This window comes from Ursus arctos, unplaced genomic scaffold (genome assembly GCF_023065955.2).
Source record: "Ursus arctos isolate Adak ecotype North America unplaced genomic scaffold, UrsArc2.0 scaffold_18, whole genome shotgun sequence".
Classification (NCBI taxonomy): domain Eukaryota; kingdom Metazoa; phylum Chordata; class Mammalia; order Carnivora; family Ursidae; genus Ursus; species Ursus arctos.
This window is the reverse complement of record NW_026622852.1, coordinates 45,900,826-45,926,959: the sequence shown is the minus strand read 5'-3', so window position 1 is coordinate 45,926,959 and position 26,134 is coordinate 45,900,826. Positions and strand designations below refer to the sequence as shown.

The 26,134-nt window shown below is 48.2% G+C and overlaps 1 protein-coding gene across 1 annotated transcript in view; it reads left to right on the top strand.

Annotated features, from left to right (window-relative positions):
* The window catches only part of BRINP1 (BMP/retinoic acid inducible neural specific 1), a 29,693-nt gene extending 4,460 nt beyond the window's left edge, over positions 1-25,233 (top strand). Inside the window, exons 2-3 of the mRNA XM_026513858.4 lie at positions 77-299; positions 23,923-25,233. Coding sequence (XP_026369643.2) covers positions 77-299; positions 23,923-25,063 — 1,364 coding nt within the window. The 3' untranslated portion in view covers positions 25,064-25,233. The remainder of the gene's footprint in view (positions 1-76; positions 300-23,922) is intronic.
* The last annotated feature ends 901 nt before the right edge of the window (positions 25,234-26,134 follow it).

The window sequence follows — 26,134 nt, the reverse complement described above, 5'->3', positions numbered from 1 at the left end:
GCTCAGATGGGGGCTGTGGCGCTCAGATGGGGGCTGCGGCGCTCAGCCCTTCTCTCTGCCCTTTGTCTCCTGCCAGACGAGTTTAAATCCTTCATGAAGCGTCTCCCCAGCAACCACTTCCTGACCATCGGGAGCATCCATCAGCACTGGGGCAACGACTGGGACCTGCAGAACCGGTACAAGCTTCTGCAGAGCGCCACCGAGGCCCAGAGGCAGAAGATCCAGCGCACGGCCCGCAAGCTCTTCGGCCTCAGCGTGCGCTGCCGGCACAACCCCAACCACCAGCTGCCCCGGGAGAGGTAAGTGCGGCCCCCACCAGCCGCCGCTGCGGCCCAGACCAGTGCTAGCGTCTAGCTTCCTTCACTGTTGCCCCGGGGGATGCCCGGCCGATGATGCCCTTGTCGGTGGCGTGCCAGGCCTTGTGCGGTCCAGACCCGCTGTTTTCTGGATCGTCTCGCTTCTCTGCTACTGTGCTGGCTGTGCTTGGATTTCTCACTGTTTCCTGAATATGCCCTGACCTTTCAGCCTCTGCGTTCTGTCTGGTCTGATCCATCGGACTGTGGAAGGGAGCCGACAATAGCCCTGATTGCCATGTGACATTATTCTGGTTGCTTACAACGTATTATCTACTTAATTTTACTCGACAAAGCAGATTTTTAGCATCCCCGTCTTTCATGGTGAAGAAACTGGGTTAACTCATCCCTCAGCTACTTTTGGAGGGTCTTTGATCAGGGCCTGGCGTCAGCGAACCAAACGAGGCACAGACCTTGAACCGTTTAAGGAGGTACTCCCTGGCCGAGTCGTCATGGGAGTGCAAGGTTCTCACCTGAGAGTGGGAGCCTCCGTAAATGTCTGCACGCCTCACTTGCCTCCCTCGGGGCAGACGAGGCTGAAGCTCCCAGGTCTTCACAGACCTTTGCGCTTATTTACTCTCCCTGGAACCCCTAAGGAGGGAGCCAGGATTAAAACCCAGGCCTCTCAGACTCCATTCTCGCAGGGCATGGATAAGCTGCGTCTGGGCCTTTCTGTAGGCTCCCTCTAACGGTCCCACGAGGGCGGGCTTGGGGGCTGCGCACGCAGTTCAGCCAGTGCAGCTGGGCCTCTACTCATGCCTACGTGGGCGGTTTGCGTTCAGCTTTATTCAGGGAGAAGAGATTCACTCTGTAAAAGAGCAAGGCTAAGGGGCATCCGGGTGGCTCAGTCAGCTCAGCGTCTCACTCGCGGGTTTCTGCTCAGGTCCTGATCTCCTGGCCTCTGAGACGAAGCCCTGAGCTGGGCTCTGCCCTCAGTGGGAGTCTCTCCCTCTGCCCCTTTCCGTGCTCGCTCTCTTTCTCTCTCTCTCTCTCTCAAATAAATCCATCTTTAAAAAACTAAATAGAAGAGTAAGGCTAAGTCACATTTACTTAACAGATTCGCTGCCAGCCACGTGTTTATATATGTGATTGCTCGCCCATTGTGCAGATCAAACGAGCTTAGAGGTCCTGAACTGCAGGACAAGAGTGCACCAGCCGTTCTCCGCAGGAGATGACTGTGCCCCCGGGGAACAGTTAGAAATGTCTGAAGACATTGTGGAGTATGATAATGGATGTGGGGGTGCTACTGCAAGGGGCAGTCCCACAACAAAGAATTATCCTTCTCCAAAAAAGGGGCGAGCAGATCCCCCGGCTCTATGGTTCTACGTACTGTGTTCTCCATCAGCCTGCTGTACAGGCGCTCAGAGATTAAAGACCACTACGCTCCCCGAAGCATCTCCCTCATCCCAACCACCTCTGTGCACCTGCTCGTTTTCCTCTGATTTTTTCAGACTCGGATCAAATGCCGCCTCCTCCACGAAGTCTTTCCTGATTGCACTAGCCAATACAGAAGACTCCTTAAGTCCACATTACATTAAAGCCCCCTGCCTGTCTTCCCAGTTTCTCCACTATGAAGTCTCCTCCTTACACACTTGCCTGTGCTTATCTCTGTTTTTCCCATTCCTTCCAACTCTGAACGCATGGCTCTGCACCTTGCTGAGGAACCACAGAGAATTTGCTCTGCCCTCACTTGTTGCAGGACAGCGGTCCAGTCACAAAGTGGCTTCCTTGTCATCTGCAGCCGGTGCCCAAACCGCCACCATGAGCGAGTGCCTAAAGGAGATTCCATCTAGGCTTCTGTCACCGGTCCTGCCTCGGGCACGGGTGGGGGGGGGGTTCGGAAATGAGCACAGTAAACAGTGCTGTGAACCATGTCTTTCCGGGGGGGGGGTTCTGTTAGCAATCATGAAAAGCTCCATATATATATATAATATTAGCTTGGCTGGGCTGCCGTAGCCAAGTAGCACAGCCTGAGTGGTTTAGACCCCAGAAATGTATGTTCTCACAGTTCTGGAGGCTGGAAGTCTGAGACTGATGTGTCAGCAGAGTTGGTTTCTTCTCAGTCCTCTCTCTGTGGTTGTACATGGTCGCCTTCTCCCTGTGTCCTCACGTGGCGTTCCCTTTGTGCATCTCTGTGTCCCGATCTCTTCTTATAAGGACACCAGTCCGACTGGGTTGGGGCTCACCTCGGTGACCTAATTTTACCTTAATTACCTCTTCAAAGTCGCTTTCTCTCCTCAGAGAGGGAAGCGCAGGGATGGGAAGAACACCAAACAGAATCGGGGGCTAGACGGAGATCATGCCTTCCCATTAGCAAGCTGTGTGACCTTCCGCAAATCACTTCCCTATGCTGAGTGCAGATGTCCACATCTCTTCCCGTGCAAGCTGCCGGGCTAGAAATGTCCCGCTGCCACCAGCACCTTCAAACAAAGAACTTGCAGTGTTGCCTTCTTTCCTCCTGAGATGAGAAAACTTGCCCTAATCACAGCATCCCTCCTCTACTCACCTGGAGAGGATGTCTAGAACTCCACCTTGGCAAGTCAGTCAATTATGTTCATTTAACAAGTATTGAATGCTGGGTACTGGGGGGTGCCAGGCGCAGAAACTCGGCTCCGCGTGGATTCCTCTGAAGCCTTCCCAGGAGAGCTGAACCTCCTGGCTGGCTGTGAGCTGCTTCCTGACATCCGAATCGGAGCCTTTAATGAGTGTTTCTCACACCAGCAGGCAGGGCACCTCCCCGCCATGGAGCGGTGTCAGACAAAGGTGCTAACACAGGGGACCTGGGGCCACCTGAGCTGAGCGAGCTGGAATTTGCAAATGAGGCCATTGCTCTGCTGTAATTTGTCTGTGAGCTGGGCTCCAGGGGAGAGGAGTCCACCAGATGCCATCGCTCCCCTGTGTCACAGGGATTTTTACATGCATCGTGGAGGGGTGGTGGTGTCCGGGCAAGGGCGGGAGAGGGAAAGAGCACGGGGCTTTAACCCACACGGACTGGGTCCACATCCTGGCTCCATCATTCACCAGCCACGAGGCTCTCTGTAAGTCCCTGCACCTCCCGGCAACGTGGGTTAATAACACTTGCCTTCAGATTAAGTATGAGGACTAAGATTGAAAAAATTTTTAAAAACCTATAACATGCCTGATTCCGTTAAGAGAGGGGCCGGGGGGAGGGAAAGAGGGTGCTCTCACTACATATTTATATTCTAAAGGCCAGGCACTGTTCTAAGCACCTTATATGAATTAGCTCATTTCCTCCTCACTGCAACCTTAGGAACTAGGTACTTTCACTATCTTACTATTTCAATTCTACAGGTAAAGGAATTGAGGCACAGAGAGCTTAATAATATACCCAAGGTCAATAAATGTTAATTATTATACTGTTACTTCAAAGAGGTGTTTGCCTATAAAATTAAGTGGTAGGTCAAGTCTAGATAATTGGGGCTTAGTTTTAAGGCACCCTGGAACCTTAACACTGGGCTGGAAGGCGAAAGGGGCATTCTGCTTTTCATTTGCTGCCAGGGAACTCACCCCAAGACTCAGGGGCTCAAAACAACACTTTATTATCAACTCTCGTGATTCCGTAGGTTGACGGGGGCACAGCCGGGGGGTCTCTCAAGTTGGCCGGGGCTGGGCTCCTCCGAGGGCTGGACTGGGCTGGACGTCCAAGATGACTCACGCCCACGGCTGGCCGGCTGCTGGCTCTCGGCTGGGAGCTCAGCTGAGGCTGCCGGGCAGACTGCCTACACGTGCCCTGTCCATGTGGCCCGGGCTTCTGGCAGCACGACAGCACCTTCAGACCACAAGGAAGCTGTACGACATCTTCTGTTTCAGCTCTGGATGTGAGACAGAGTCCCCTCCACCATATTCTATGGGCCGAAGTCCAGCCCGGATTCAGCCAAGGGAGTGACTATTGGGCGGTGTGGGTCTCTGGGGGCAGAGGGAATCTTTTTTTGGAGATTAGGTATTACAGGATAAATTGAGTATAAATAGAGCTAGAGGTGCCCATCTTATCTGTAGGGCAAACAAGATTCATTATAAAACATAACAGCTTCTTACCGAGCAGCTATTATAACAAACAGGAATGCTGGTAAGTGTAAAGATTCCAGAGTCAGACTGCCTGGGTTCAAAGCCCAGGTTGGTCAGCGGGCTTATCCTGTAACCCTGGGGAAGTTAGCACTGGCTTTGGGCCTCAACTTTCTCATGTGTAAAATGGGGCTAATAATAGCACCAACCTTCTAAAGCTGTTTTGAAGATTAGATGCTTTATTCCACATAAAATGCTTAGAACAGTGCCTGGCACATGGAAACACTCAATACATGTCAGCTATTTTCCTTCCTGTTATTTTTACCAGGCACTGATATTTTGCATGTGAGTTACTTAGCCCGTGGTAATACTCAGTAAGTCTAAGTGTTGGTAATGATGGATATATATAGATATAGATATAGATAGATAGGTAGATATATAGATAGATATAGATATAGATATAGATACAGATATAGATATAGATATAGATATAGATATATCTCATCTAGTCCTCACACTATCTCTACAAGGTTGATGCCATTTGATTTGACTTACAGATGAGGGAACTGAGGAGGCAGAGATGTAATTAACTTGCTCAAGGTCACTGGGCAGGTAAGCGGCGGGACTGGAATTGTCTCGCGGTCCCATTGGTGGCCTTGCTGGTCAAGGGCTGAGGGCAGGCTCTGAGCAGTGTGCAGCGGCAAAGACAGGCAGCCGTGCTTGGTTAGGGCACCGTGGTTTGAGTGCATGATGACCTCACTAAGGTCATAGGGGTGGTGATGGATCGGGATTAGAATTTTATAGGCTGGAGTGTAGTGTGCTGAGATTTAGGACATGGCCCCAGCTGTGGAATCCTGAATCATCAACTCTGGAGCCCAGGCAGATGTCCTTATCTGGCAACAGTAAATCATCCCATTCTATGAGTAGGGAAGTTAAGGCACAGAGATGTTAATTGACTTGCTGGAAATCACACTGCAGGCAAGAGGCAGGATTCAAATGTTGGCAGTCCTTTCCTATAACCTTTAAGCTCTTCCTCCTGTTTCCAAGGATGATGGTCCAGGGCGTTCAAATCACCTGCTTAGACCACAAACTGCATGGTGATGGAAATCACCCCACTCTCCTTGCAAAGAAGGGACTGAGGACAGACGGATGGAGGGAGGGAGGGAGAAAGGGGGAAAATGGGGGAAGGTAGGAAGGAAAGGAGGGAAGGGGCAAGGGCGAGAATAAAGCAGCAGAGAATCAGTGTGGCCAGTGCCAAATTCAGCAGGCTTCTGTGCAATTCTGTAAACACTGAGTGACCACCTAACCTCCCAGCCCAACACCAGACTCTGGAAGGCACCTAAAGAAACAAGCAACAGGGCCTTTGTCTTCAAAACATCATTATTTAGTGGCAGGGTGTGCTTTTGAAAAGGACACAGCTTTGAACCAGAGGACCTGAGTTCAGATCGCGGCTCTGTCCTGCGTGGGCCACATTAAATCCATAGCGGGTCTCTAGCGGGTGTTCCAGGGGACACCGGGTGCAGAATGTGTGCCTGGGGGGGGGGCAGGTGCAGGCTGGGTAGTGAATGATGACACCTCAGCTTTCCCCAGAGCAGCTCTTCATCCATTTTCTTTATGGGAAGTCTGAATTAGAACTCGCTTGGGAAAATAAGGGGATCCTTTTTCCTTAAACAATTTGAAAACAACTGGACTCCATTACGTTGAGGTCTTGCCCAACCGTAGGAGAAATATCACTCAGAGAGAATCACAGTTGAACTCCGAAATATGAATATAAGGTCAGTAATTAAATCTTAGTCAGTTTTAATGAGTGGCCCAAATTACAATGGCTTTTTTTTTTTTAAGATTTTATTTATTTATTTGACAGAGAGTGGGAGAGAGAGAAAGCACAAGCAGGGGGAGCGGCAGAGGGAGAGGGAAAAGTAGGTTCCCCACTGAGCATGGAGCTGATGCAGGGCCCAAACTGAGGACTCTGGGATCATGACCTGAGCTGAAGGCAGATGCTTAGCCGATGGAGCCACCCAGGTGCCCCTACAATGGCCTTTTAACTGTGTCTCCCAGAGTCTGTTGTACCCACTTTCCAATCTACGTTCCATGAGGCGGTCAGAATTATTACTTAAGAAGCAAATTCCATCTTGCTGCATCCCTGCTTAAAGCCTTCGGTAACTAATCACTGCTCTTAGGAGGAAGAGCAAAATCTTAAGCTGACCTAGAGGTCTGCCACGATCTGGCGCCTGCCTACTTCCTCCCTCTCTGCTGCATGCCTCTTCTTGGCTGTCAGGGCTGCGACCCCCCGATCTCTCATTTCACTAAATGCACATGCTTCTTCCCACTCTGCAGGGCTTCACACAGGCTCTTCCCTCTATCTGGAATGTTCTCTCCTTTTCCTCTACTGCAGTAGCTTTTGCGTTGTCTTTCAGATCTCAGCTCCAAAGGCTGTGTTCCTTGCACTGAAAGGGTGTCGGGACCTGTTTGATATGCTTTCCTAACATCCCGACTTCCCAAATAAAGCCCCCAACCTCAGTTTACTATAATACCTTTGCCTGTCTGTTTATTCATGCCTGTCTGTCTTATGAGACCATCAGCTCTGGGCTGATGTGTCTGTATCCACGTTCTTTTTTTTTTTTTTTTTAAGATTTTATTTATTTATTTGACACAGAGAGAGAGAAAGCCAGCGAGAGAGGGAACACAAGCAGGGGGAGTGGGAGAGGAAGAAGCAGGCTCCCAGCAGAAGAGGCTGATGCGGGGCTCGATCCCAGAACACTGGGATCACGCCCTGAGCTGAAGGCAGACACTTAACGACTGAGCCACCCAGGTGCCCCTGTACCCATGTTATTGACCACTTTAACACCCTAACTTCCTAGCATGGTAATCGGCACACAGTTGCTAGTCAAAAAACTTTGTTCACTGAATGGACAAATAAATTATTTTCTACTTGGAATGGGGTCCCAAAGGCATGGCGACATAATATTTTACAATTGTGTCCCGTGACCATGTAAATAATTTAAGGATTTTTCCACATATACTGTGTATGGTTAGATTGTCTTCCTCATTCATAAGTGAAGAAACTGAGGCGGGGGTGGTGGTGAAGTGACTTGTCTAAGGTCACTCAGGGAATCTGTGACTACACCAGGATTAAAACTGAGGCCCTCAGACTGTGACAGTCCAAGCTGTATGGTCAGATGGAAACTGTAGATGGAGACTGTCTTCAGCTGACCTGGATCCGGATCCTGAAAGTATCTCTTGCTACATATGTGACTTTGTGAAAGGTACCCTAGTAGAAGAAAAAGAGAAAAAAGAAACAAAGAAACAAAAGGGGGACAAAAATAGGCACTTCCCAGAGTGTATGAAATTCAATGAGATGAAGAAAAATCCCTAGCGCTGAGTGGGTTCTTCATGTCAGTGTGATTGGTGTTTCTTTGCTGCATGCTGTCCCCTGATTTTTGTAGAGGTTAGACTATTATTAAGGCAAAGCAGATCCATGGCACTTTAACTTGAGGGCAGGCAGTATAATTATTGGCATTTTCCAATGACTCTTGGTCTTTGGTTTATTTTTACTTCTCATAATCACATGGCCTTGACCCAGCAGTCTGGGCCCTCGCCAAGCACAATGTAATTATGCATTGTTGAGATGAGAATCTCTTGGGGGCGTCCACCTCAGGCTCCAGTCCTGGGGCCATACCTTCTGAACCCATGTCAGCTTTTAACATATTTCCTGCTCCACACGGTGTTTAATTGGTGTCTATGGAAAGATTCTGGCTCCCAAGATAATCGTTAGCCCTATTATGAGGACCCTCCATATCCACACTGGTTTTGATTCTTCTCTCTGAGCCCTATACTTACTTGCCTCGGGATTTAATCTCCATAGACTCCTGCAGTGGGGCAGAGGGATAGGGCTTCTTATATTTTATTGAACTGAAGTTAGGTTCAGTTTATTAGACTGAAACAGTCTCTTCTCTGCTACTTATTACATGTGTGACCTCCACAAATCTCTAAACCTGCCCGAGCCCTCTGTTTCCTCATCTGTACCCTCAGGATGATAAGAATAGCTACCCTGTAGAGTTGACGTCCCAGTCAATTTATACGATATATGTGAAAACTCTTTGTAACTTATAAAGAAATGTGCAGGTACAATTTTAACGTAATCAAGAGCACAGGGGTAGTCGACCTTAGATATGTGATGAGGACACTGTTTCTGCCTCCAAGAAATGGATGTTTCCACTGGAGAAGACAAAGCGTGAGCCCAACCGCACGTAACAGTCCAGTAGAGAGGCAGTGGGATTTAAGATACCTGAGACTTCACGCTCTGGAGTCCGACAGGCCAAGAAGAAGGTGCAATTACTAACAATGTAAACTTGGCACAGTATCAGGTTTCTGAGCTTCACTTTTCTAATTGGTATGGTAGAGATAAAAATAATACCTAAGGTTGGAAAATCCATAAAAGACCATGTACGCCACTTTTAGCCTATAGTAAGATGTCAAAGCCCACGGTTCCTTATCAGGCAAAATTAGAGACCAATAATTTGTCAGCTAATTGCAGAAGTTAAGTTAAAAATAGGGAATCCTAAAATGTATATACATGCCGCACATATCTAAACACATTTTATTTTAACTTAAAATATATACATGCATATTCCTTGGCCAGCCTTTTGAAGTAGGGCCAGAATCTTTTTTGAGGGCGCTGGTATATTCTGTTTGACATTTTGCTGGCTTTCTTGCATAAACCACACCCGTCATTGTATAACATTTCCAACTTCAGTTTATTCAAAGTGGAGCAACAGTTTAAAAACTCTTAGGAAACAATCTAAACATTTGTAGATTTTCATGTCCCCTCCTAATCATTTTCAGGTACTTCCCCTTTATTTCAGTCGATGACATTTTTTTCCCCCAGCAAATGTCTTTCTAGAATTTGTTCATAGAATTCAAATTAGTTTCCACAGAAAAAGACAGCTCATATTTAATTGATTTATTTGACTTTGATTTCCATGATATTATCATAGCAAATACAACTGGCACAAGCAGATGTGGGAACAAGGGTGCTCGTTACTTGGAGGGAAAGGAGGCACGTGGGCTTTGTCGGTGCGTAACCAACCAGTCGTGAGCATTCAGTGAGCATCACACATTGATCGGAGGGCAGGGAGAGTGTCAGCTGTGTGGCGAGTCACCCACGTGGAGGTCAATTACACGAGCTTGTCCTGAGACAGCAGCTCTTATTCCTACTAACTTGCCACGGCTAGCTGGACAACTTGCAGAAGGCCATACCGTAAGAAAAAAAGGTAATGGTAATATGAGTTCACATATATACCAGGCACGGTTTTAAGTGCCTTACGTACATTTACTCATTGAATCCTTACAACAAGCCGACGAAGTAGATTCTGTTATGGTTCCCATTGTAAAAACAGAATTTGAGCAGCAGTAGAGGTAAGAAGGGAGAGAAATACGTTCCTACTGGGGAAGACTGGAGAATCCCCTTGCCTCTTTGCCTGGATTAATCTATTCATCCTTTAACTTTCAGATCAAACCCCCATTTCTTAGGGATGGTTGCCCGGACACACTGAACCAGTTTGCGATGTCCTACGGGATGTCTTTACTACATCCCGCATGGCAGTTTTTTCCAACCCTTGGCTCATTTGCAATTGTGTGTTTCATCCCAGACTTCCCCGTCTTGACCACAGATTGCATGAGGGCAGTGACCAGTGTATCTCCCCAGCCCGCAGTGACGGATAAAGTTGCCTGGCCCCCAGCGATACAGTGCTTGCTGAGGGAGCTTTTGAGATGGAAGTTGCAGGATGATCATGCTTTGCACTTGGGGCGGAGAGAATGGTTTTCTATTCCAGAAAACAACATATCAAGAATTGACTGTAAGATTAATTTCATCCAGAGTGGGGAATCAGAAAACAGGGAGCGCAGGGAAAAAAAAGAACATGAGTGCATGGGCTTTGGAACCAGACAGTCCGGCGTTCAATCCTGGGGTGAGCTGTGCGCTCAGTGTCTTCTGGTCCTAAGCGCCATCATCTGTAAAATGAGGAGAAAAACAGGACGTTCCCCACCAAGTTATTGTAAAGATTACCCAAGATATATATGCAGTGTTCTTAGCGTATAGTAGGTGGTCAATAAACAGTAACTCTTAGTGTATTTGTCTTAACTGTTACTGAATAAGATTAGACCTGTATGTTGAGATGAAACTATGGAGGAATTGAATACTTAACTATAAATTTGTATATTATCAGTTAGCTGATGAGTAGTTATTGGGAGAAAAAAATTAGAAGGAATGCTGTGGTTTAGTCAATGTTCTCTGCTAGCCATTTGAAGTATGAGCTAGAGAGTCAATGGAATCTCTCTCCCTGTAAAAGGATCCAGTATTTCTTCCCTGTGTTGACATGAGCTCTACCACTGATCTGTGGACCACAGCAGTGGCTCTCAAACTGCAGTGGGCTTCCTGATCACCTTGAGGGTTTTTGAAAATAGATTGCTGGGCCCCACCCCCAGCGTTTCTGATTCAGCAGGTCTGGGATAGTTCCTAGGTCCCTGATGATAGTGATATTGCTGGTCTGGGGACTACGCGAACCTTGGATTAGAGCATTGCCCTCACTGATGTAAACACAGTGTCCCCTCACTCAGTAGAAACTAAGCAAAAATGAATTCCCCTAAATGAATCCTACAGGATATTGTGATGTGTGTGTGTGTGTGTGTGTGTGTGTGTGTGTGTGTTGGGGGAAATGAAGTGATGTCTTTGACTGAAAACGTTTAGAAAATGTTGAATTAAAAAAAAAAACAAACCCTAAATAGAGATAGGGTTATGTGCCTATAGTTTCTCAAACTTTTTGGCCATAGAACCCTTTCTTCTTGAAGTTTTTCAAGAGATTGGGTTCCTCAGTCCACAGCCAGGGAAGAGTGCCTTACACCAGATTAAGAGGTAGGGAAACAGATTATTTGGTGTGGTGACCACAGGTACCCCTCCTGTCAGCAGATCCTCATCCTCCAGCTTGTCTCCTTTGACTCGAGTTTCTAACACCTTCTGCGGAAGCAGGTGCTAATCTTTTGCATCCCAGCAGGTACTGCGCCTGCTGAGAAGTGGCACAACTGCCCGCCAGCAGCAGCCAAAGCAACAGCAGGAAGGTACTCGGTTTCGGGTATAATTAGAGAATAAATTTACCCCTTTGGGCTTAGGGACATTCCTAACCTTTCAAAGTGAACTAAGACAAATACCTTATGTGCAGGTTATTTTACTTTGCAGAGGGCTTTCCCGTTAGTGATTTGACTTGATCCTTATACATAATAACCTGTCGGGGAGCTAGAGCAAGGATTAGTCTCCCCATTTACAGGTAAGAAAACTGAGGCTCACAGGAAGTCAGGACTGGCCCAACATCCTGAAATAATACTCCTTCTGTTGCCATCCTACATAGACATAGTTCTTTGTTCTTGTCAAAGACTATTTACATTAATCTTCATTTATTCATCTGTTCATTCCTTCATCCAACGAATATTTAGCGAGTGCCGACTGGGTGCTGGGAACTATGCGAAGGGTAGTGGTGGAGTGGTAGACGAGACCAGGGGAGATTTACCTTAGGAATTTGAGGCTCAGAAAGGTAAATGACCTAAAATTACGCAATCACAAAATCTCATCACCATCAGGGAATCTGAACGATCAGCTGATGTCTTCCTGTCATTTTATGAAAGAGTAAAACGAAACCAAATGGAGAAGTGTGTTGGCCAGAGAAGCTTGTATTAGTTTGGTGTTGCTGTGTAACAAAGTACCACACATTTGGAGGCTTTAAAGCGACAGATGTTTATCATGTCACAGTTTCTTGGGTCAGGAGTCTGGGCGGGGTACAGCTGGGTCTCTTGCCTGCACCTCACAGGCAGAAATAAAGATGGGGACGTTCTGGGGCAGAACCCACTTCCCAGCTCATGCAGGTTGTGGACAGAATGCACTGCCTTGTGGTTGGCGACTGAGGTCATGATTTCCTTGCTGGTTGTTGGCCAGGGTCTGCTCTTAGCTCCCTGCACGTGGACTCTGCCATCTTCAAAGGAACCAAGGTGCAGAGGATCCTTCCGGTGCTGCAGACCTCAGAGCTCTCGTTCTGCTAGCAGCCAGACAAAGCTCTCTGCTTGTAAAGGGGCACGCCTGATTAGATGAGGCACACCTAGATAATCTACCTTTCTTTAGGTCAACGGTGCCCAGTAACAGAACACAATCATGGGAGAGATATCTTATTGTTTTCACAGGTCCTGGGGATTAGTGCCTGGAATCTTGGGGAACGAAGGGCCATATTTAGAATTCTGCCTAGTACAGTAACACAGGCTGGTAGAAATGGAATTGAGAAGAGATCGTCTCAGTTCTCTTTGGGGCTCATGGTATAGAGTAGTGTGAATATCTATCGCTATATAAGTAGTTGACCCAAACTTAGGGGCTTAACGCACCAACCATCATATTATGCTCATGATCTCCGGGTCAGGAATTTGTGCCCGAACTGGCTGAGCACTTCCTCTGTTTCACGTGGAGTTGACTTGAAGTCACCGGCTGGAATTCACCTGGTAGCTGGGTGGGGCCGGAGGTTCCAAGAAGCTTCACTCCCATGTCTGGTGCCTTGGAAGAGATGGCCAGAGGCTGGACTCGGCTGCGCACTCTCCCTCCCCAGGGTTTCTCCCTGTGATCGCTGCCGTGCGGTGGTCAGAATGCTGGTAAGTGGTCTCAGCTCCTAGAGGGAGTTTTCCAAGAACAGGAAGTAAAAGCTGCAAGTTTCTTGAGATCGGAGTCCATAAACTGGGTGAATTGCTTCTGCCTTCTTGGATTGGTCAAAAAAGGGGTAGAATCCTCCGAGATTTCAAGGGAAGGGAATATAGATCCGTCTCTGAGAGGATCTGTGAGCTACCTGTCGTACATAGCGGGTTTTGTTTATTTTTTGCAGTGTAATACATTTTAGTAGAAAGAAGAGGTGCATTCTTCAGAGACCTTGTGAAGAAATGTTTTGTAATACAAAATTGCCCTTTGGAACCTTTGTCAATCAAGATTGTTGTTCAGCGTATTTATCTTAAGTTTCCCTCCCCTTGCTATATGTTTCAACATAGGTGCATAATTTGTTATTGTTGTCTTGTTTTCCTGGAAGCTGGTTAAAGGGAGAGAATGTTCCATAATATGAGCTCATTATTTGGGCCGTGTGTAGTGTGGGTATTGGAAGCGGGAAAGAAGAGGATCCTGCCAGTTGCTGCGTATTTCAGTTATGGAATAATTCCAAGTATGTGTTCTAGAATCAGGAAAATAACTATCGGAAATAACCCCTGGACCCACTGTGAGACAGACCGAGCTCAAACTCCATTGATTACCTGACCTCCATGAGCACTTATTCTGACTGGTGGACCGCAGACATTTTTGTCTCCGGGAATTAGTATCCGTTCAGGTCCAGTGTCCAGTAATCCTTGAGAAGTGTGACTATTTCCTCTCCCCCGTGCATACTCACCCCAGGTAAAATGGTACCGTTCTGGCAGTGCTTCTTCAAGGGGATGATTCTGGCTCTGAGCGTCTGCTGCTTGTGGGACTTCAAGCAAGGCCCACAACCTGTCTGGGCTCTGTTTCCCGTGGACCTGGTCTGGTCTAAGCATCATTCAGCTCCGGGACTCTGAAAATCTGTCACTCTAAACCCACAGACAGCTCTCCCTGGAGTAAATTGCTACTTTGATAGTCCCTGACCTACTCATTTTTGTGTGTGTATGTGTTTGTGGGGGGAGGATAGCAATTTGGTGACAAAGACCTATTCTGAGTGTGTATTAAACTGTCCTATTACAGAAGAGGTACAAACCCACAGATAACCCCAGGCTGGCTCAGGGCAGCTGACTGTCAGTCACAGAAGCCTACAAGTGCCCTCCCCAGCACGGGGCAATGAAGCTTTTAACTAAGAATGTCTTTGGCATTTCTTTTCTTTTCTTTTTTTTTTTTTTTTAAAGATTTTATTTATTTATTCGACAGAGATAGAGACAGCCAGCGAGAGAGGGAACACAAGCAGGGGGAGTGGGAGAGGAAGAAGCAGGCTCATAGTGGAGGAGCCTGATGTGGGGCTCGATCCCACAACGCCGGGATCATGCCCTGAGCCGAAGGCAGACGCTTAACCGCTGTGCCACCCAGGCGCCCCTTGGCATTTCTTTTCTATTTATGGGGGTAAAAAGAAGGCAGCCTGTGAGGCAGAACCCCGTGGCAACCCAAGGGTGTAGGGTCTGGGTGAGGGGCCGGGAGATGTTTGCCACTGGCTGGGTTTCGCTGTGAGTGATGGGCAGGGTTCGTTCTAACAGACACTACGAGGCAGATCTCCACTCTCATCCCTGTTTGTCATTCTGCATTTGTAGCAAGTAGGGCAGTTGACTCACTCAGCTGACGTAAGGCCAGAAAATAAGCATCTTCAGACCTTTTCTGTTGTTTTTAGTTTAGCTTTTTTTCTCCCCCCCCGCCCCGGGGCTCAGAAGTGGCTTCCTGTTCGGAATAGAATCTAGAGGCTCAGAGGACTGAGTCAGAAATAGAACGAAGGTCTTACAGTATCTGTGGATAGCTCTTTCTTACCCCCCATCAGAGCCACTTCCAATTCACCTCCCCACGTCCGCCCCCCGAGTTGGCCAGCAAGCTCACAATGGGCGAGTTATAATCCCAGCGATGAGACAGCTCACAGGTGACCTGCAGTAAGTCACGTCCCCTCCCTCAACCGAGTTGTTCCTATCATTAAAGTGAGATGCACGATCCCCTCTCAACCCCACCCACAGCCCCCAAAAGAGTTGTGAAGATCAAATTACAGCACCAAACAGAAGAGTTTTAGAAAGTTTAAAAGTGATATAAAAATGCAAAGGGCTACAGCCTTCATAGTAGAGTTCTGGTTGTTTTAAAGGACAGTTTTTTTAAATCAATGCTTTAGTGAAGTATTACAGACCTATAGAAAGTTGAAAAGATCCCAAGTGCACGGCAAGATGAATTTTCACGAGGTGAGTTCACACACGTCACCAGCAGCACCCGGATACAAAATAAAGAGCACCCGTTATGAGCACGGCAGAGCCCCACCTGTGGCCTCTTCTGGGCACGCCCCACCTGCTCCCTGGGGGAGCGACTTCCCATGCTACACGCACCGCGGCTCAGTTTTGCTTCTTTCTCTACCGAATAGCTACTTGAGTACATACTTTCAGTTTTTCGAATTTGCTGCACCAATTTTCTCTCCTGCCACAGGAGAGCTTCCCTTGCTCCACATCCTTCGCTCATACTTAGCGGTCCCCATCTTTTTGATTTGTGTTTTTTTATTCTTTTAGCCATCCTGCTGAAGTATGTAGTTCATCGGAGTTTTAATTGGCAGTATCGTGATGACTAATGAAGTGGAGTTTCATGTACTCCGTGGTCTTTTGAATGTCCTCTTTTATGAAGTGCCTGTTTATATCGTTTGCCTATTTTCCCTTTTGATTATCAGATTTCTTCTTACCGCTTTGTAGTTCCTTTTTTCTTTCTTTCTTTCTTTTTTTTTTCTTTCTTTCTTTCTTTCTTTCTTTCTTTCTTTCTTTCTTTCTTTCTTTCTCTCTCTTCTTTCCTTCCTTCCTTTCCCCTGCCTTCTTTTTTCTTTCTTTCTTTCTTTCTTCCTGGCACAAATCACATATTAAACAGTTTAATGAGTACATTGTCAAGAAAAATAAAAATTGTGATAATTGCATCTACTCTGGTTTAAAGAGCAGTGTAAGAGGCCCCCTGACTAGCCCAGCATTCAACCAGGGTAGGAGTTACTTATATATTATAAATACAGTCTTTGGCCAGAGGCATTGCAAATATACTCTCTAATGAAGGGTTGTTGTTTTATTCTTTCAATGGTATCTTTTGATGGATATAGTTTATCTTAATATAGCCCTGTGAATCATTTTTTTCCTTTACGATGAGCTGTTTTAAGAAATCTCTGCTTCCTCCAATATCATTATAATGTTCCCCTATGTTTTCTTCTAATGAAGCTGTTTGGTTGATGTTGGTAGTTTCATTATTATTATTTTACTTTTCCCATTTAGATCCGCAATTCATCTGTTTATGATTTGGGGATACATAAGAGATTAATGTCAAGAAGAGGTTTTGTTCTTGTTGCTGTTTTTATGTCAGTATTCAACTGACCCAGTGATGACGTTTATTGAATTCTGTCCCTGGATTTATAATCTATAATTACTTATTTCAAAGGGACTGTTTTCTGTGCAAGCCAGAGAAACACAATAGTTTGTTTTCAGGAGACATAGTGTGTACCTACTATATGTTGGAGGCTTTATATACGTATCTTACCCGTTTCTCAAAACTACTGTATTATTACTCCATTCTGTAGCTGAGAAAACAGAAACATCGGAAGGACAAGCAATTAGCCAAAGGTTAAATAATGAGGAGTGGAGCTATGATTCAATACGTTATCTTGCCTCCAAAGTCCATGTCTTGCCTTTTCTTCAAGTCTCACGGTGACAGCATTCATTAGGACTGTGGAGGGTGAGTAACCAGAGAGACGAGGGTATTAAGCTATAATCAACTGAGCTGTTCTAGTAACTGAGAGGAATATTTTTACCTGTAGCATTTATAAAACGCAGTTAGTTGTTCTTTGCCCTCAGTGACAATAACGGTTAAGGGTCAGTCCAAACAGTCTTGCACTGCAAACCTCCTGGGAGCTTTGCGTTACTGATTCTAGTTCTGAGGACAAAGCGCATGGTACGTGTTACCCTCCCCATTTGACAGATAAGGAAACTGAGAATCAAAGAGGTCAAGTGACTTAGCCAAGGTCACATAGCAAGGTCAAATATCCAATAGCAAACAGTGGTAGAGCGGGGTCCAGGATTTATTTAACTAGCTGACTCCCACCCCCGTGATCACTTCAGCTCCCTGCCCCAGTCACTGACGGAGGTGACCACTACGGTACATTAAGACCGGACTGAAGTCCATTAGACCCGATTAGCCCCTTTCTACTTTCTAGCCTTTAGGTCTTAGTCTCTCATTCTTCTGCCTGACTACTGCCAGGAGCCATAAAGCACTCTTGCAGCCCTCCACCTGGGAGCTGCCCTTTCCACCTTTCTGTCATTCCCAAACAGACTTCCAGGTCCTTCCTTCACCTGCCTCCAGCACATCCATGCCCCAAAGCAAAATGCTGAATTTGAATATGCAGCCGATGTTATCTGTCACCTCCTTCCAGACACAGAACTGTGTAATTGCAATAATTGTCTCACTATCCTCCCCGATGAAGCTCCTGACAACCTGATTTTAAAGACTCCATTGATTTTTACAGGGCTATTCTCGCCATTCCTCCTTCTACCCTCTACCTCTGTCCTCTGTAAATCAGACCTATTATTTCTTCCATGATTCCAAATTACAAGGCATTTTCATCATGGCCAGGCACTACAAAATTCTTCTTTTGGTCTTTCCTTCCTTATGGCTATGAGCCATTCATTCCATGAGGCTCTGACGTCATGTGAAGAACCCAGACAAGCAGGGAAAACAGGTTATTAAGGCAATGATAGAAACTCAATGAGGGGAATACTTAAAAGCTAAATATTTATCTGGGGGAAATGAGGAACACAGAGTAGTTCTGATGGCCAGTATAATTCACATTAGCACATCCATAAACCAAGGTTTCCTACAGTTGAGCCCTGAACATTTTGACACCATTGACATATTCATTTTCATGAGCACCTTGCCTTTAACACACACACACACACACACACACACACACACACACACACGTGCACATGCATGCAAGTGCGCACATACAGTCCTGCACAACACAACCAAAAAACGGTGCATCGTCAGAAGCCTAGAACAACTGTTTGCCTTCCCAGCCCAGTCTGGGTCCACAGCGGGTACATTTTGTGGAGTATCATGGAATTACTCAGACACCCATTATAGTGTCAAAGAAATGCCAAGGAAGCAGCACAGGGCATAAATAAAAGAATAATTCAGAGCTCCAATTTAATTTTTTTTCATTTCCTCTTCTCTTTTGAATAAACACTCCTGGTAGGCAAATGGGAGTTATGGATTAGAGTTTTCTATTTTAGCCTAGATCTGTTCCCCCCTCCATCTCCTTGGCACTCGATTTGTGTGATCTTCCCTAAAATGCCACTGGCCCGGCACTGCATTCCTGTCTTAGGCAAAACCTCCAATTAAAATCAGCAGGGAGTTTGCTTGAATTAGGAATCCCAGCCTGGGCTCCCCACCCGGGTGGTTCTGAAAGGGAAGTGTGCGTCTTTGAAGGCTCTGATGGGAAGCCCTGGGTGGCAAAGCCTCTGTCCTCCAAATGACGAGCAACTCCAGCTGTGTCCCTGGGAGACCTGTCAGGTCGCCAGAAAATCCTGGCTGAGGCAAAGACAGAGGCCTGCGGGGGAGCATGGCCCAGAGCCTAGCCTCTGCTCCAGCGTGGGTTATAGAGGGTAGGGAAAGTACACTGGGGATTGGAGGGAACACTGGGTCTGATCTGCTACATCCATGCTGTGTGACCGTGGGAAAGTCACAGTCCCTCTCTGGCCTTCGGTATCCTCTCAGTAGAATGAAAATCGCAAAGGCGTCCTATCTCGGGGGGTTGATGTGAGCATAGGAGGAACACAGCCACGATGTAGAAGGGGCTCAGGAAACACTGATCCTTCACCTAAGCCCCAGAGTCTCAATGTTCAGGGCTAAACGTGAGGGGGATGAGATGAGCTGAACATTTCTCAGTCTTCTTCTGGAAGGTTTTCTGCTTCTGTGGTCCACCCTGCTGCATGTGGCCCTCAGAGGGAGCCCACCCATCTGGTTCCAAGGTTTTCCAGCTTTAAAAATAAAAATGCTTGCTGCCCTCACCTCCTCCCTCCCCCCGCCCCCGTTAGAATGAATTGAAATCACATCCAACAGAAAGATGCTGATTTGGATGTACTGGAGTCCATCTTTGGCTGCAAACGGAAGAGGCTCGGGATCCCCAGGGACAGAGGAAAACATCTGAAAACTTGGTCCTCACTGCCTTGCACCGACTGCCTTGCAGTGGGGCTGTGTCAGCCCTTCGTGAGACCCTCCCTCTGGAGCCGGCCTATTAAGCCTCTCCTCTGTTGCCAGGGTTGAGGCAGGCTGTCACCAGCTAGCCTGGGAAATGGTATTTATAGATCACAGTCCCTCCTACCCCTGGTCCCCAGCCTCTCCCCGAGCACTCGAGCACTCGTCCGTGAGCTCCAATTATCTGTGAATGGAGGAGAGGGGTCCCGGCAGGTCCAGAGGAAGCGAGGAATGTGATAATAGGCCCTTCACACTCCAACTTTCGGTATTTTTCCATGATTTCAGTTTACTTCTCTTCTCGTGGCCTGTGTCCTTCTTCCTCTTGCTGCATCATTGTAATTTCACATTACGGTACGCAGCACATGCCTGGCAGCGCTGGGGTTGGAGAGCGTGGAATGGGAACGTGGAGTGACTCCGTCGCGGATCTCGCTCCTCAAGCGCTCCGTGTCTCCGTCTGTGACTCAGCGGCTCCTTCGGGCTGCTCGGGAGAGCCTCCAGCACAGTGCCTGCGAGACAGTGAGGGCTCCAGACTTGTAAGCCGCCCCGTGCCTTGGCTGGTCTCGGGTGCTTTGCGCAGTGGAGCATTGCCACGTTTCCAAATATCCATGCTCACTCCCCAGAGCACTGGCTGGAGATGGAGAAAGTGTAGGAGATCGGTCTGGTTGAGGCAGAGTCCACATCATTGGAAGTTGCTTATGTCAAGAACAAACCCTCAAAACACTGGAATGAGCTTGTCTTTCTGATGTTGCTCTTTCCACAAAAGGAAGCATTGAAAAGGAGAAGAAAGTTCGCTGAGGTTGGGAATCGGGGCTCTCACTAGTGACATTGCTCCCCATCTCTGACACCGAGTCCCCACTTCTCAGCAAAGGCCGAATTGCCCTCGGGTGGCCCACCCAGCGTCCACGTGCCCTGAGCCTGTGAGTTAGGACAAACGCAGGCTTGGCTGAGCTTCTGTGTTTCCGTGCTGCCCACTCTGATTTCATTCCCTCCTCTTCTCCTTCTCCAGTCACCTGCTCGGGCCACCGTCCCGTCTGGGCTCACGGTCGCTCACGGTCGCCCCTGCAGTCTCCAACACCAAGTCCGCTTCTCCTCTTGCCGCCCTTCCCCGTGCTCCACCTCCCTCCTCCTTGTTCCCTTTCCTCCTGCCCCCGGGCCTCGTGCTCCCTGCCCCCTCCCCCCTGCACGCAGCCTCGCTCTAAGTCCTCTGGCTGTATCATTAATGCCTTCTTTGATACAGCCCACAACCTCATGATTATTCTGAGGTCAGGAGCTGCAGGTGCCACGCAGCTCGCCGATGCGCCTCAGAGGGCCTCTGTCCCCAATCCCTCCTGCTCGACAGGGCTGGAATCCTAATTCGCCACTAGCCCCGTCGCTTGTGGCTGCATCACCGGGGACTTTCATCTTTTTCTTTCCCCCAACCAACGATTCTGAGGGCTCAGCCACAATGAGGCATTGATTCAAGGAGTGGGGGCTGCAGTGCTGACAAAGGGTCCCAATGATGAGACACGAGAAAGGGGGTGCTCGACGGAGTTATAGAATGCCTCGCAGATGGGAACAGAGGAGCTCTAAATGGGGTACTGTCCTGTCACTTGGAGAGGGAGTGACAGGGGCAAGTGTGGGCCATTTGAAAGAGGCATTTTGGAATGACGCTCTCGTCAGATGGAACCGTGCAATCAGAGACGTGTGGCGGGCCCCTGCAGCTCACAAAAATGTCAGATGACTCATAGCCAATATTCAGTCAATGTTCTGGTTTGGGAGGTGGGAGCCACAGGGCTCATTATTATCCCAGCTCCGTTTCCCGAAGGCTGGGCCTGCTGCTGTTCTCCAGGCTGTAATAGGATTGGTCTCGTGAAGCAGAGGCTGGGGAGGCCTGGAGCCGTGTGGGCGGACGGTATCGAGAACGAATACTGCAGCCCGGAGGGGAGAGAAGACACATTGGGTTATTTCATTGTTGCTGTTGTTGTTTTAATGAAAAATACAAGACAAATATTAATTTTGTGGTTCATTCATTCAGCAAACATTCACTGATACCACAAACAGTGAGGGAGCCGTGCTGGGGGTGAGCCGCTCGGGGGAGGACGGGTCTCCCCCTCTCAGGCCTGCCAGCCCGGAGGGGAAACTGACAGGGAAAGCAGGTGTCTCCCCACTGAGTTCAGAACCTTGCGAGGGAGGTTTCATTGCCAGGGGTGGGTGGTTCCGTGGATTTAAAAGGCAGAGCAGCTTCAAGGAGCACACTAATTATTCCTCCATTTTCTCTCAGCTGATAAGCAATGCGTTTAAAGCAGAGGATTCTGGGAAGCCGTGTCAACGCTATCCATTTTCAAATGTCCCATAGAACAAAATGGTTTCCCTCAAACTCCAGGGAGATAGTGAAATCCCTGAGAGTGTCTCAGTACCTTCAAAGGAATAGCTTATTCTCTGGGATAAGAGTGCTTATTATTATTACCTGTTTAATAATTGAGCTTATGCCAGGCTCTGTGCTAAATGCTTTAAATATATCCTCTCACTGCCGAAGATGGGCTTTATCGTGCTCATTTCATAGGGGGATGCTGAGGTTCAGAGACACGAAGGGACTTGTTCCTGGTTACAGGACTGAGCTTTGAACTCAGTTCCGCTTGGGTCAGTGCACCCGCTCTTCAATACCAGGCTCTCCTACCCCCAGCCCCTTCTCGGCGCTTGGGCTCAGCGGCCGTGGCTCCAGGGTGCAAGGGATACAGCTGAGGGACTGCTGACCTCTCCTGCCCCAGGCAGTACGATGCACGAGGGCTCCTCTTCCCAGATTCCTAAAACGGAGATCGTGAGCCACTGCCACCACCATCACTGTCGTCATCAACACTGTGGCCGGAAGAAAGGCTTTCTTGACTCTTGCTTGACACAGATTTTCCAAAACCAATAGCGATGAGCCAGGAGACTTCTCCACTCACTCGCCGTATGGCTTTGAGTCCCTCATTTCACCTCTGAGCTTCTCTTGCCACGTCTGTAAAGTGCAGCTGAGAGTCCCTTTGCAGGAATAACAAGAACTAACTTTCATCGAGTCCTTAATACCGAGCAGTTTTGGGGATAAGACTTCACATAAAAATTCATGCAATCCTCACCACAGCCCTGCATGGTAGTGACGATTAGGAAGGTGGACGGAAGTGCCGGCGCTGTCTCAGCTCCTAAGTGGAGAAGCCAGGACTTGAAGCCATCTCAGACTGACCTCAAGTCCCCAGCTATTTTCAGGGTGTTGTTGTGAGGCTCAAGTCAGGAAATGGGAGCGGATGTGCCCTCGCAGGGTAGAAAGTGCCAGACGCGTGTAAGGGATTCTTCCTAGCATGGAAGACGGCCAAGAGATACTCGCACAGAAATGAGGAAAGATGAGAGGCCACTAAGCTGACTGCCTTCCATATTTTTATCTATTCGTCTTCTGCTTCTTATCTGATCTAGTATCTATCTTCATTGGAACGTTTCAGTGGCTGGAACCCAGAGGCGGGCTTGGGTAGCGTTTATAAAAGTGTTGAGGGGCCGTGGGGGAGGGGGACCTAGAGATACGTGTTGTGATGCAAGTTCCACTGAATTGCGAGTTGGGAGCTCGGGGGAAGATGGGGGAGATAACATCTTTCTTACATGTGAGGATCATGTAAGATCATCAATATGGAAGCGCTAGGGGATCTGCAGAGTAAGCGCTAGGGGATCTGCAGAGTAAGCGCTAGGGGATCTGCAGAGTAAGCGCTAGGGGATCTGCAGAGTAAGCGCTAGGGGATCTCTAGAGTAAGCGCTAGGGGATCTGCAGAGTAAGCGCTAGGGGATCTCTAGAGTAAGCGCTAGGGGATCTGCAGAGTAAGCGCTAGGGGATCTGCAGAGTAAGCGCTAGGGGATCTGCAGAGTAAGAGCTAGGGGATCTGCAGAGTAAGCGCTAGGGGATCTGCAGAGTAAGCGCTAGGGGATCTGTAGAGTAAGCGCTAGGGGATCTGTAGAGTAAGCGCTAGGGGATCTGTAGAGTAAGCGCTAGGGGATCTCTAGAGTAAGCGCTAGGGGATCTCTAGAGTAAGCGCTAGGGGATCTGTAGAGTAATATAAACTATAATTTGTTTTTGTTCGAAGTTGTTGGATGTTATATAACCTCATGGGAGGAATCCGGGAAGGGGGCTGGACCGTGATGCAGGTTAAACACAGGAACCCCTAAGTTCTTCTCTGTGGCTCATTTCTAAAGTCTGTTGTGATCTGGCAGGGGTGGTAGTTTGGACACTCTAATTTCCTGGATCAAACTCCTTTGGGGGCCACTGTATAATGGAATCCTGGAGCTGGAAGGACCCCAAAGAACACTTACCCCAACCCTTCACTTTACAGGTGTGGGCACTGAACACTAGAAGGTTATAGGGTGTCCTATAGCTGGTCTGCGGCATTACAAGGAGCGACAGGGTAGTTCTTAGCATTTCTATTCAGTATCCTAACTATTATAACTGTTCCACTCAGGCCTTTCATCCGCTGGGCAGCTGTGCTTTGCATGATCGCTGGGGTCACCCCAACCAGCCCACCCCTGGTGGCTAACAGTCTCCGTTTTCCTTCTGTCCTCCAGGACAATCCAGCAGTGGCTTGCCAGGGTCCAGTCGCTTCTCTACTGCAACGAGAACGGGTTTTGGGGAACGTTCCTGGAGAGCCAGAGGAGCTGCGTGTGCCACGGCAGCACCACGCTGTGCCAGCGCCCCATCCCCTGCGTCATAGGAGGCAACAACAGCTGCGCCATGTGCAGCCTGGCCAACATCTCGCTCTGCGGCTCCTGCAACAAGGGCTACAAGCTGTACCGAGGCCGCTGCGAACCACAGAACGTGGACTCGGAGCGGAGCGAGCAGTTTATCAGCTTCGAGACCGACCTGGACTTCCAGGACCTGGAGCTGAAGTACCTGTTGCAGAAGATGGACTCGCGCCTCTACGTGCACACCACCTTCATCAGCAACGAGATCCGCCTCGACACCTTCTTCGATCCCCGGTGGCGCAAGCGCATGTCCCTCACACTCAAGAGCAACAAGAACCGCATGGACTTCATCCACATGGTGATCGGCATGTCCATGCGCATCTGCCAGATGCGCAACAGCAGCCTGGACCCCATGTTCTTTGTCTACGTCAACCCCTTCAGCGGGAGCCACTCGGAGGGCTGGAACATGCCCTTTGGGGAATTTGGCTACCCGCGCTGGGAGAAGATTCGTCTCCAAAACAGCCAGTGCTACAACTGGACTCTCTTGCTGGGCAATCGGTGGAAAACGTTTTTCGAGACGGTCCACATCTACCTACGTAGTCGGACTCGGCTACCTACCCTCCTGCGGAACGAGACCGGCCAGGGCCCCGTGGACCTGTCCGACCCCTCCAAGAGGCAGTTCTACATCAAGATCTCGGACGTGCAGGTATTCGGGTACAGCCTGCGCTTCAACGCGGACCTCCTGCGCAGCGCCGTGCAGCAGGTCAACCAGTCCTACACGCAAGGGGGCCAGTTCTACTCCTCTTCGTCCGTGATGCTCCTCTTGTTGGATATTCGGGACCGAATCAATCGCCTGGCCCCTCCTGTGGCCCCGGGGAAACCCCAGCTGGACTTGTTCTCCTGTATGCTCAAGCATCGCCTGAAACTGACCAACAGCGAGATCATCAGGGTGAACCACGCCTTGGACCTCTACAACACCGAGATCCTCAAACAGTCGGACCAGATGACAGCCAAACTCTGTTAACCTGGGACTCCTTGCCATGGGCTTTCCCTTTTGTTGTACAAACGTAACAGAACAAAGCAAAGCAAAACAAAACGAAACAAAAATTTGTAAAATGTAATTAATATTCAAAGAAAAGGAGGAAGAGTCTTCATTCGTTGGAAACTAAAACGTTCTAGCAACTGTATAAAACCGTTGGGCATGTTTGTTATTTCTATACTCTGTCATGAAGAAGGGTCTCAGCCTTTGGAGGAGCTTGGAGGGGTTGCTGCTTAGGCCTCAGGTGCTGTATTGTGGGGGGAGAAGGGGAGAGCATATGCAATGAATTGCCAAGATCTCTGCTGTGCAGGTGCTAAGATTAAACACTAAAAAGAAAGAGAGATATATGTAATGTACAACCGACACTGCCATTTTTCCTTGTGGGAGGAAATGGACATAGATAAAGATATTTCTTGGGTTATGATTTCTTCCCTCTTTATGCCTAATTCCTTGTGGTTCTTTTGACTCATTCTTGCACAGGGGCGGGGATGCGATGACCGTGCTATCTTACCCGTTCTGAATAAACTGAAGCTAGTGAAGCTGGGCAGTAGGGGGGCTCGCGGGGGAGAAACAGATACATCATCACAGGGTGTTAAAACAGTAAGGACCCTCACATATCAGCTGTCACACTCCTTGATTTAGTTTGTGAAATAGGCACGGAGAGAGAAGGGCAGGCCCGTGGCCACACATAGTTACTACCTGAATAAGGATCTGAACTCTGCCTTCTGACCTCCTTGGCAGCGCTCCTTCTTCTAAATCATGCTGGCCACTTTGTGGTTTCTCCTCCAGCTACACTGCCAAGGGATGAAATATTATTTTTCAGTCTCAGGTTGTTTCGATAGCTTTTTCTCTTTTAATTGAAAAAGCCCTTTCACTTACTTTCTCCCAAAACAAATGGTCTCAGATTTCCTAGAAGTGCTTTGCATATTAAAATTTTGTCTAAATAAAAATCAATAATCAAAATAAACTAAAATGGGGTAAGTTCTAACATTGCATTGCTCTGCCAGGCAGACTTCCCCAAATAAGTATGGGGGAATAAAATGATCCTTTGATGAA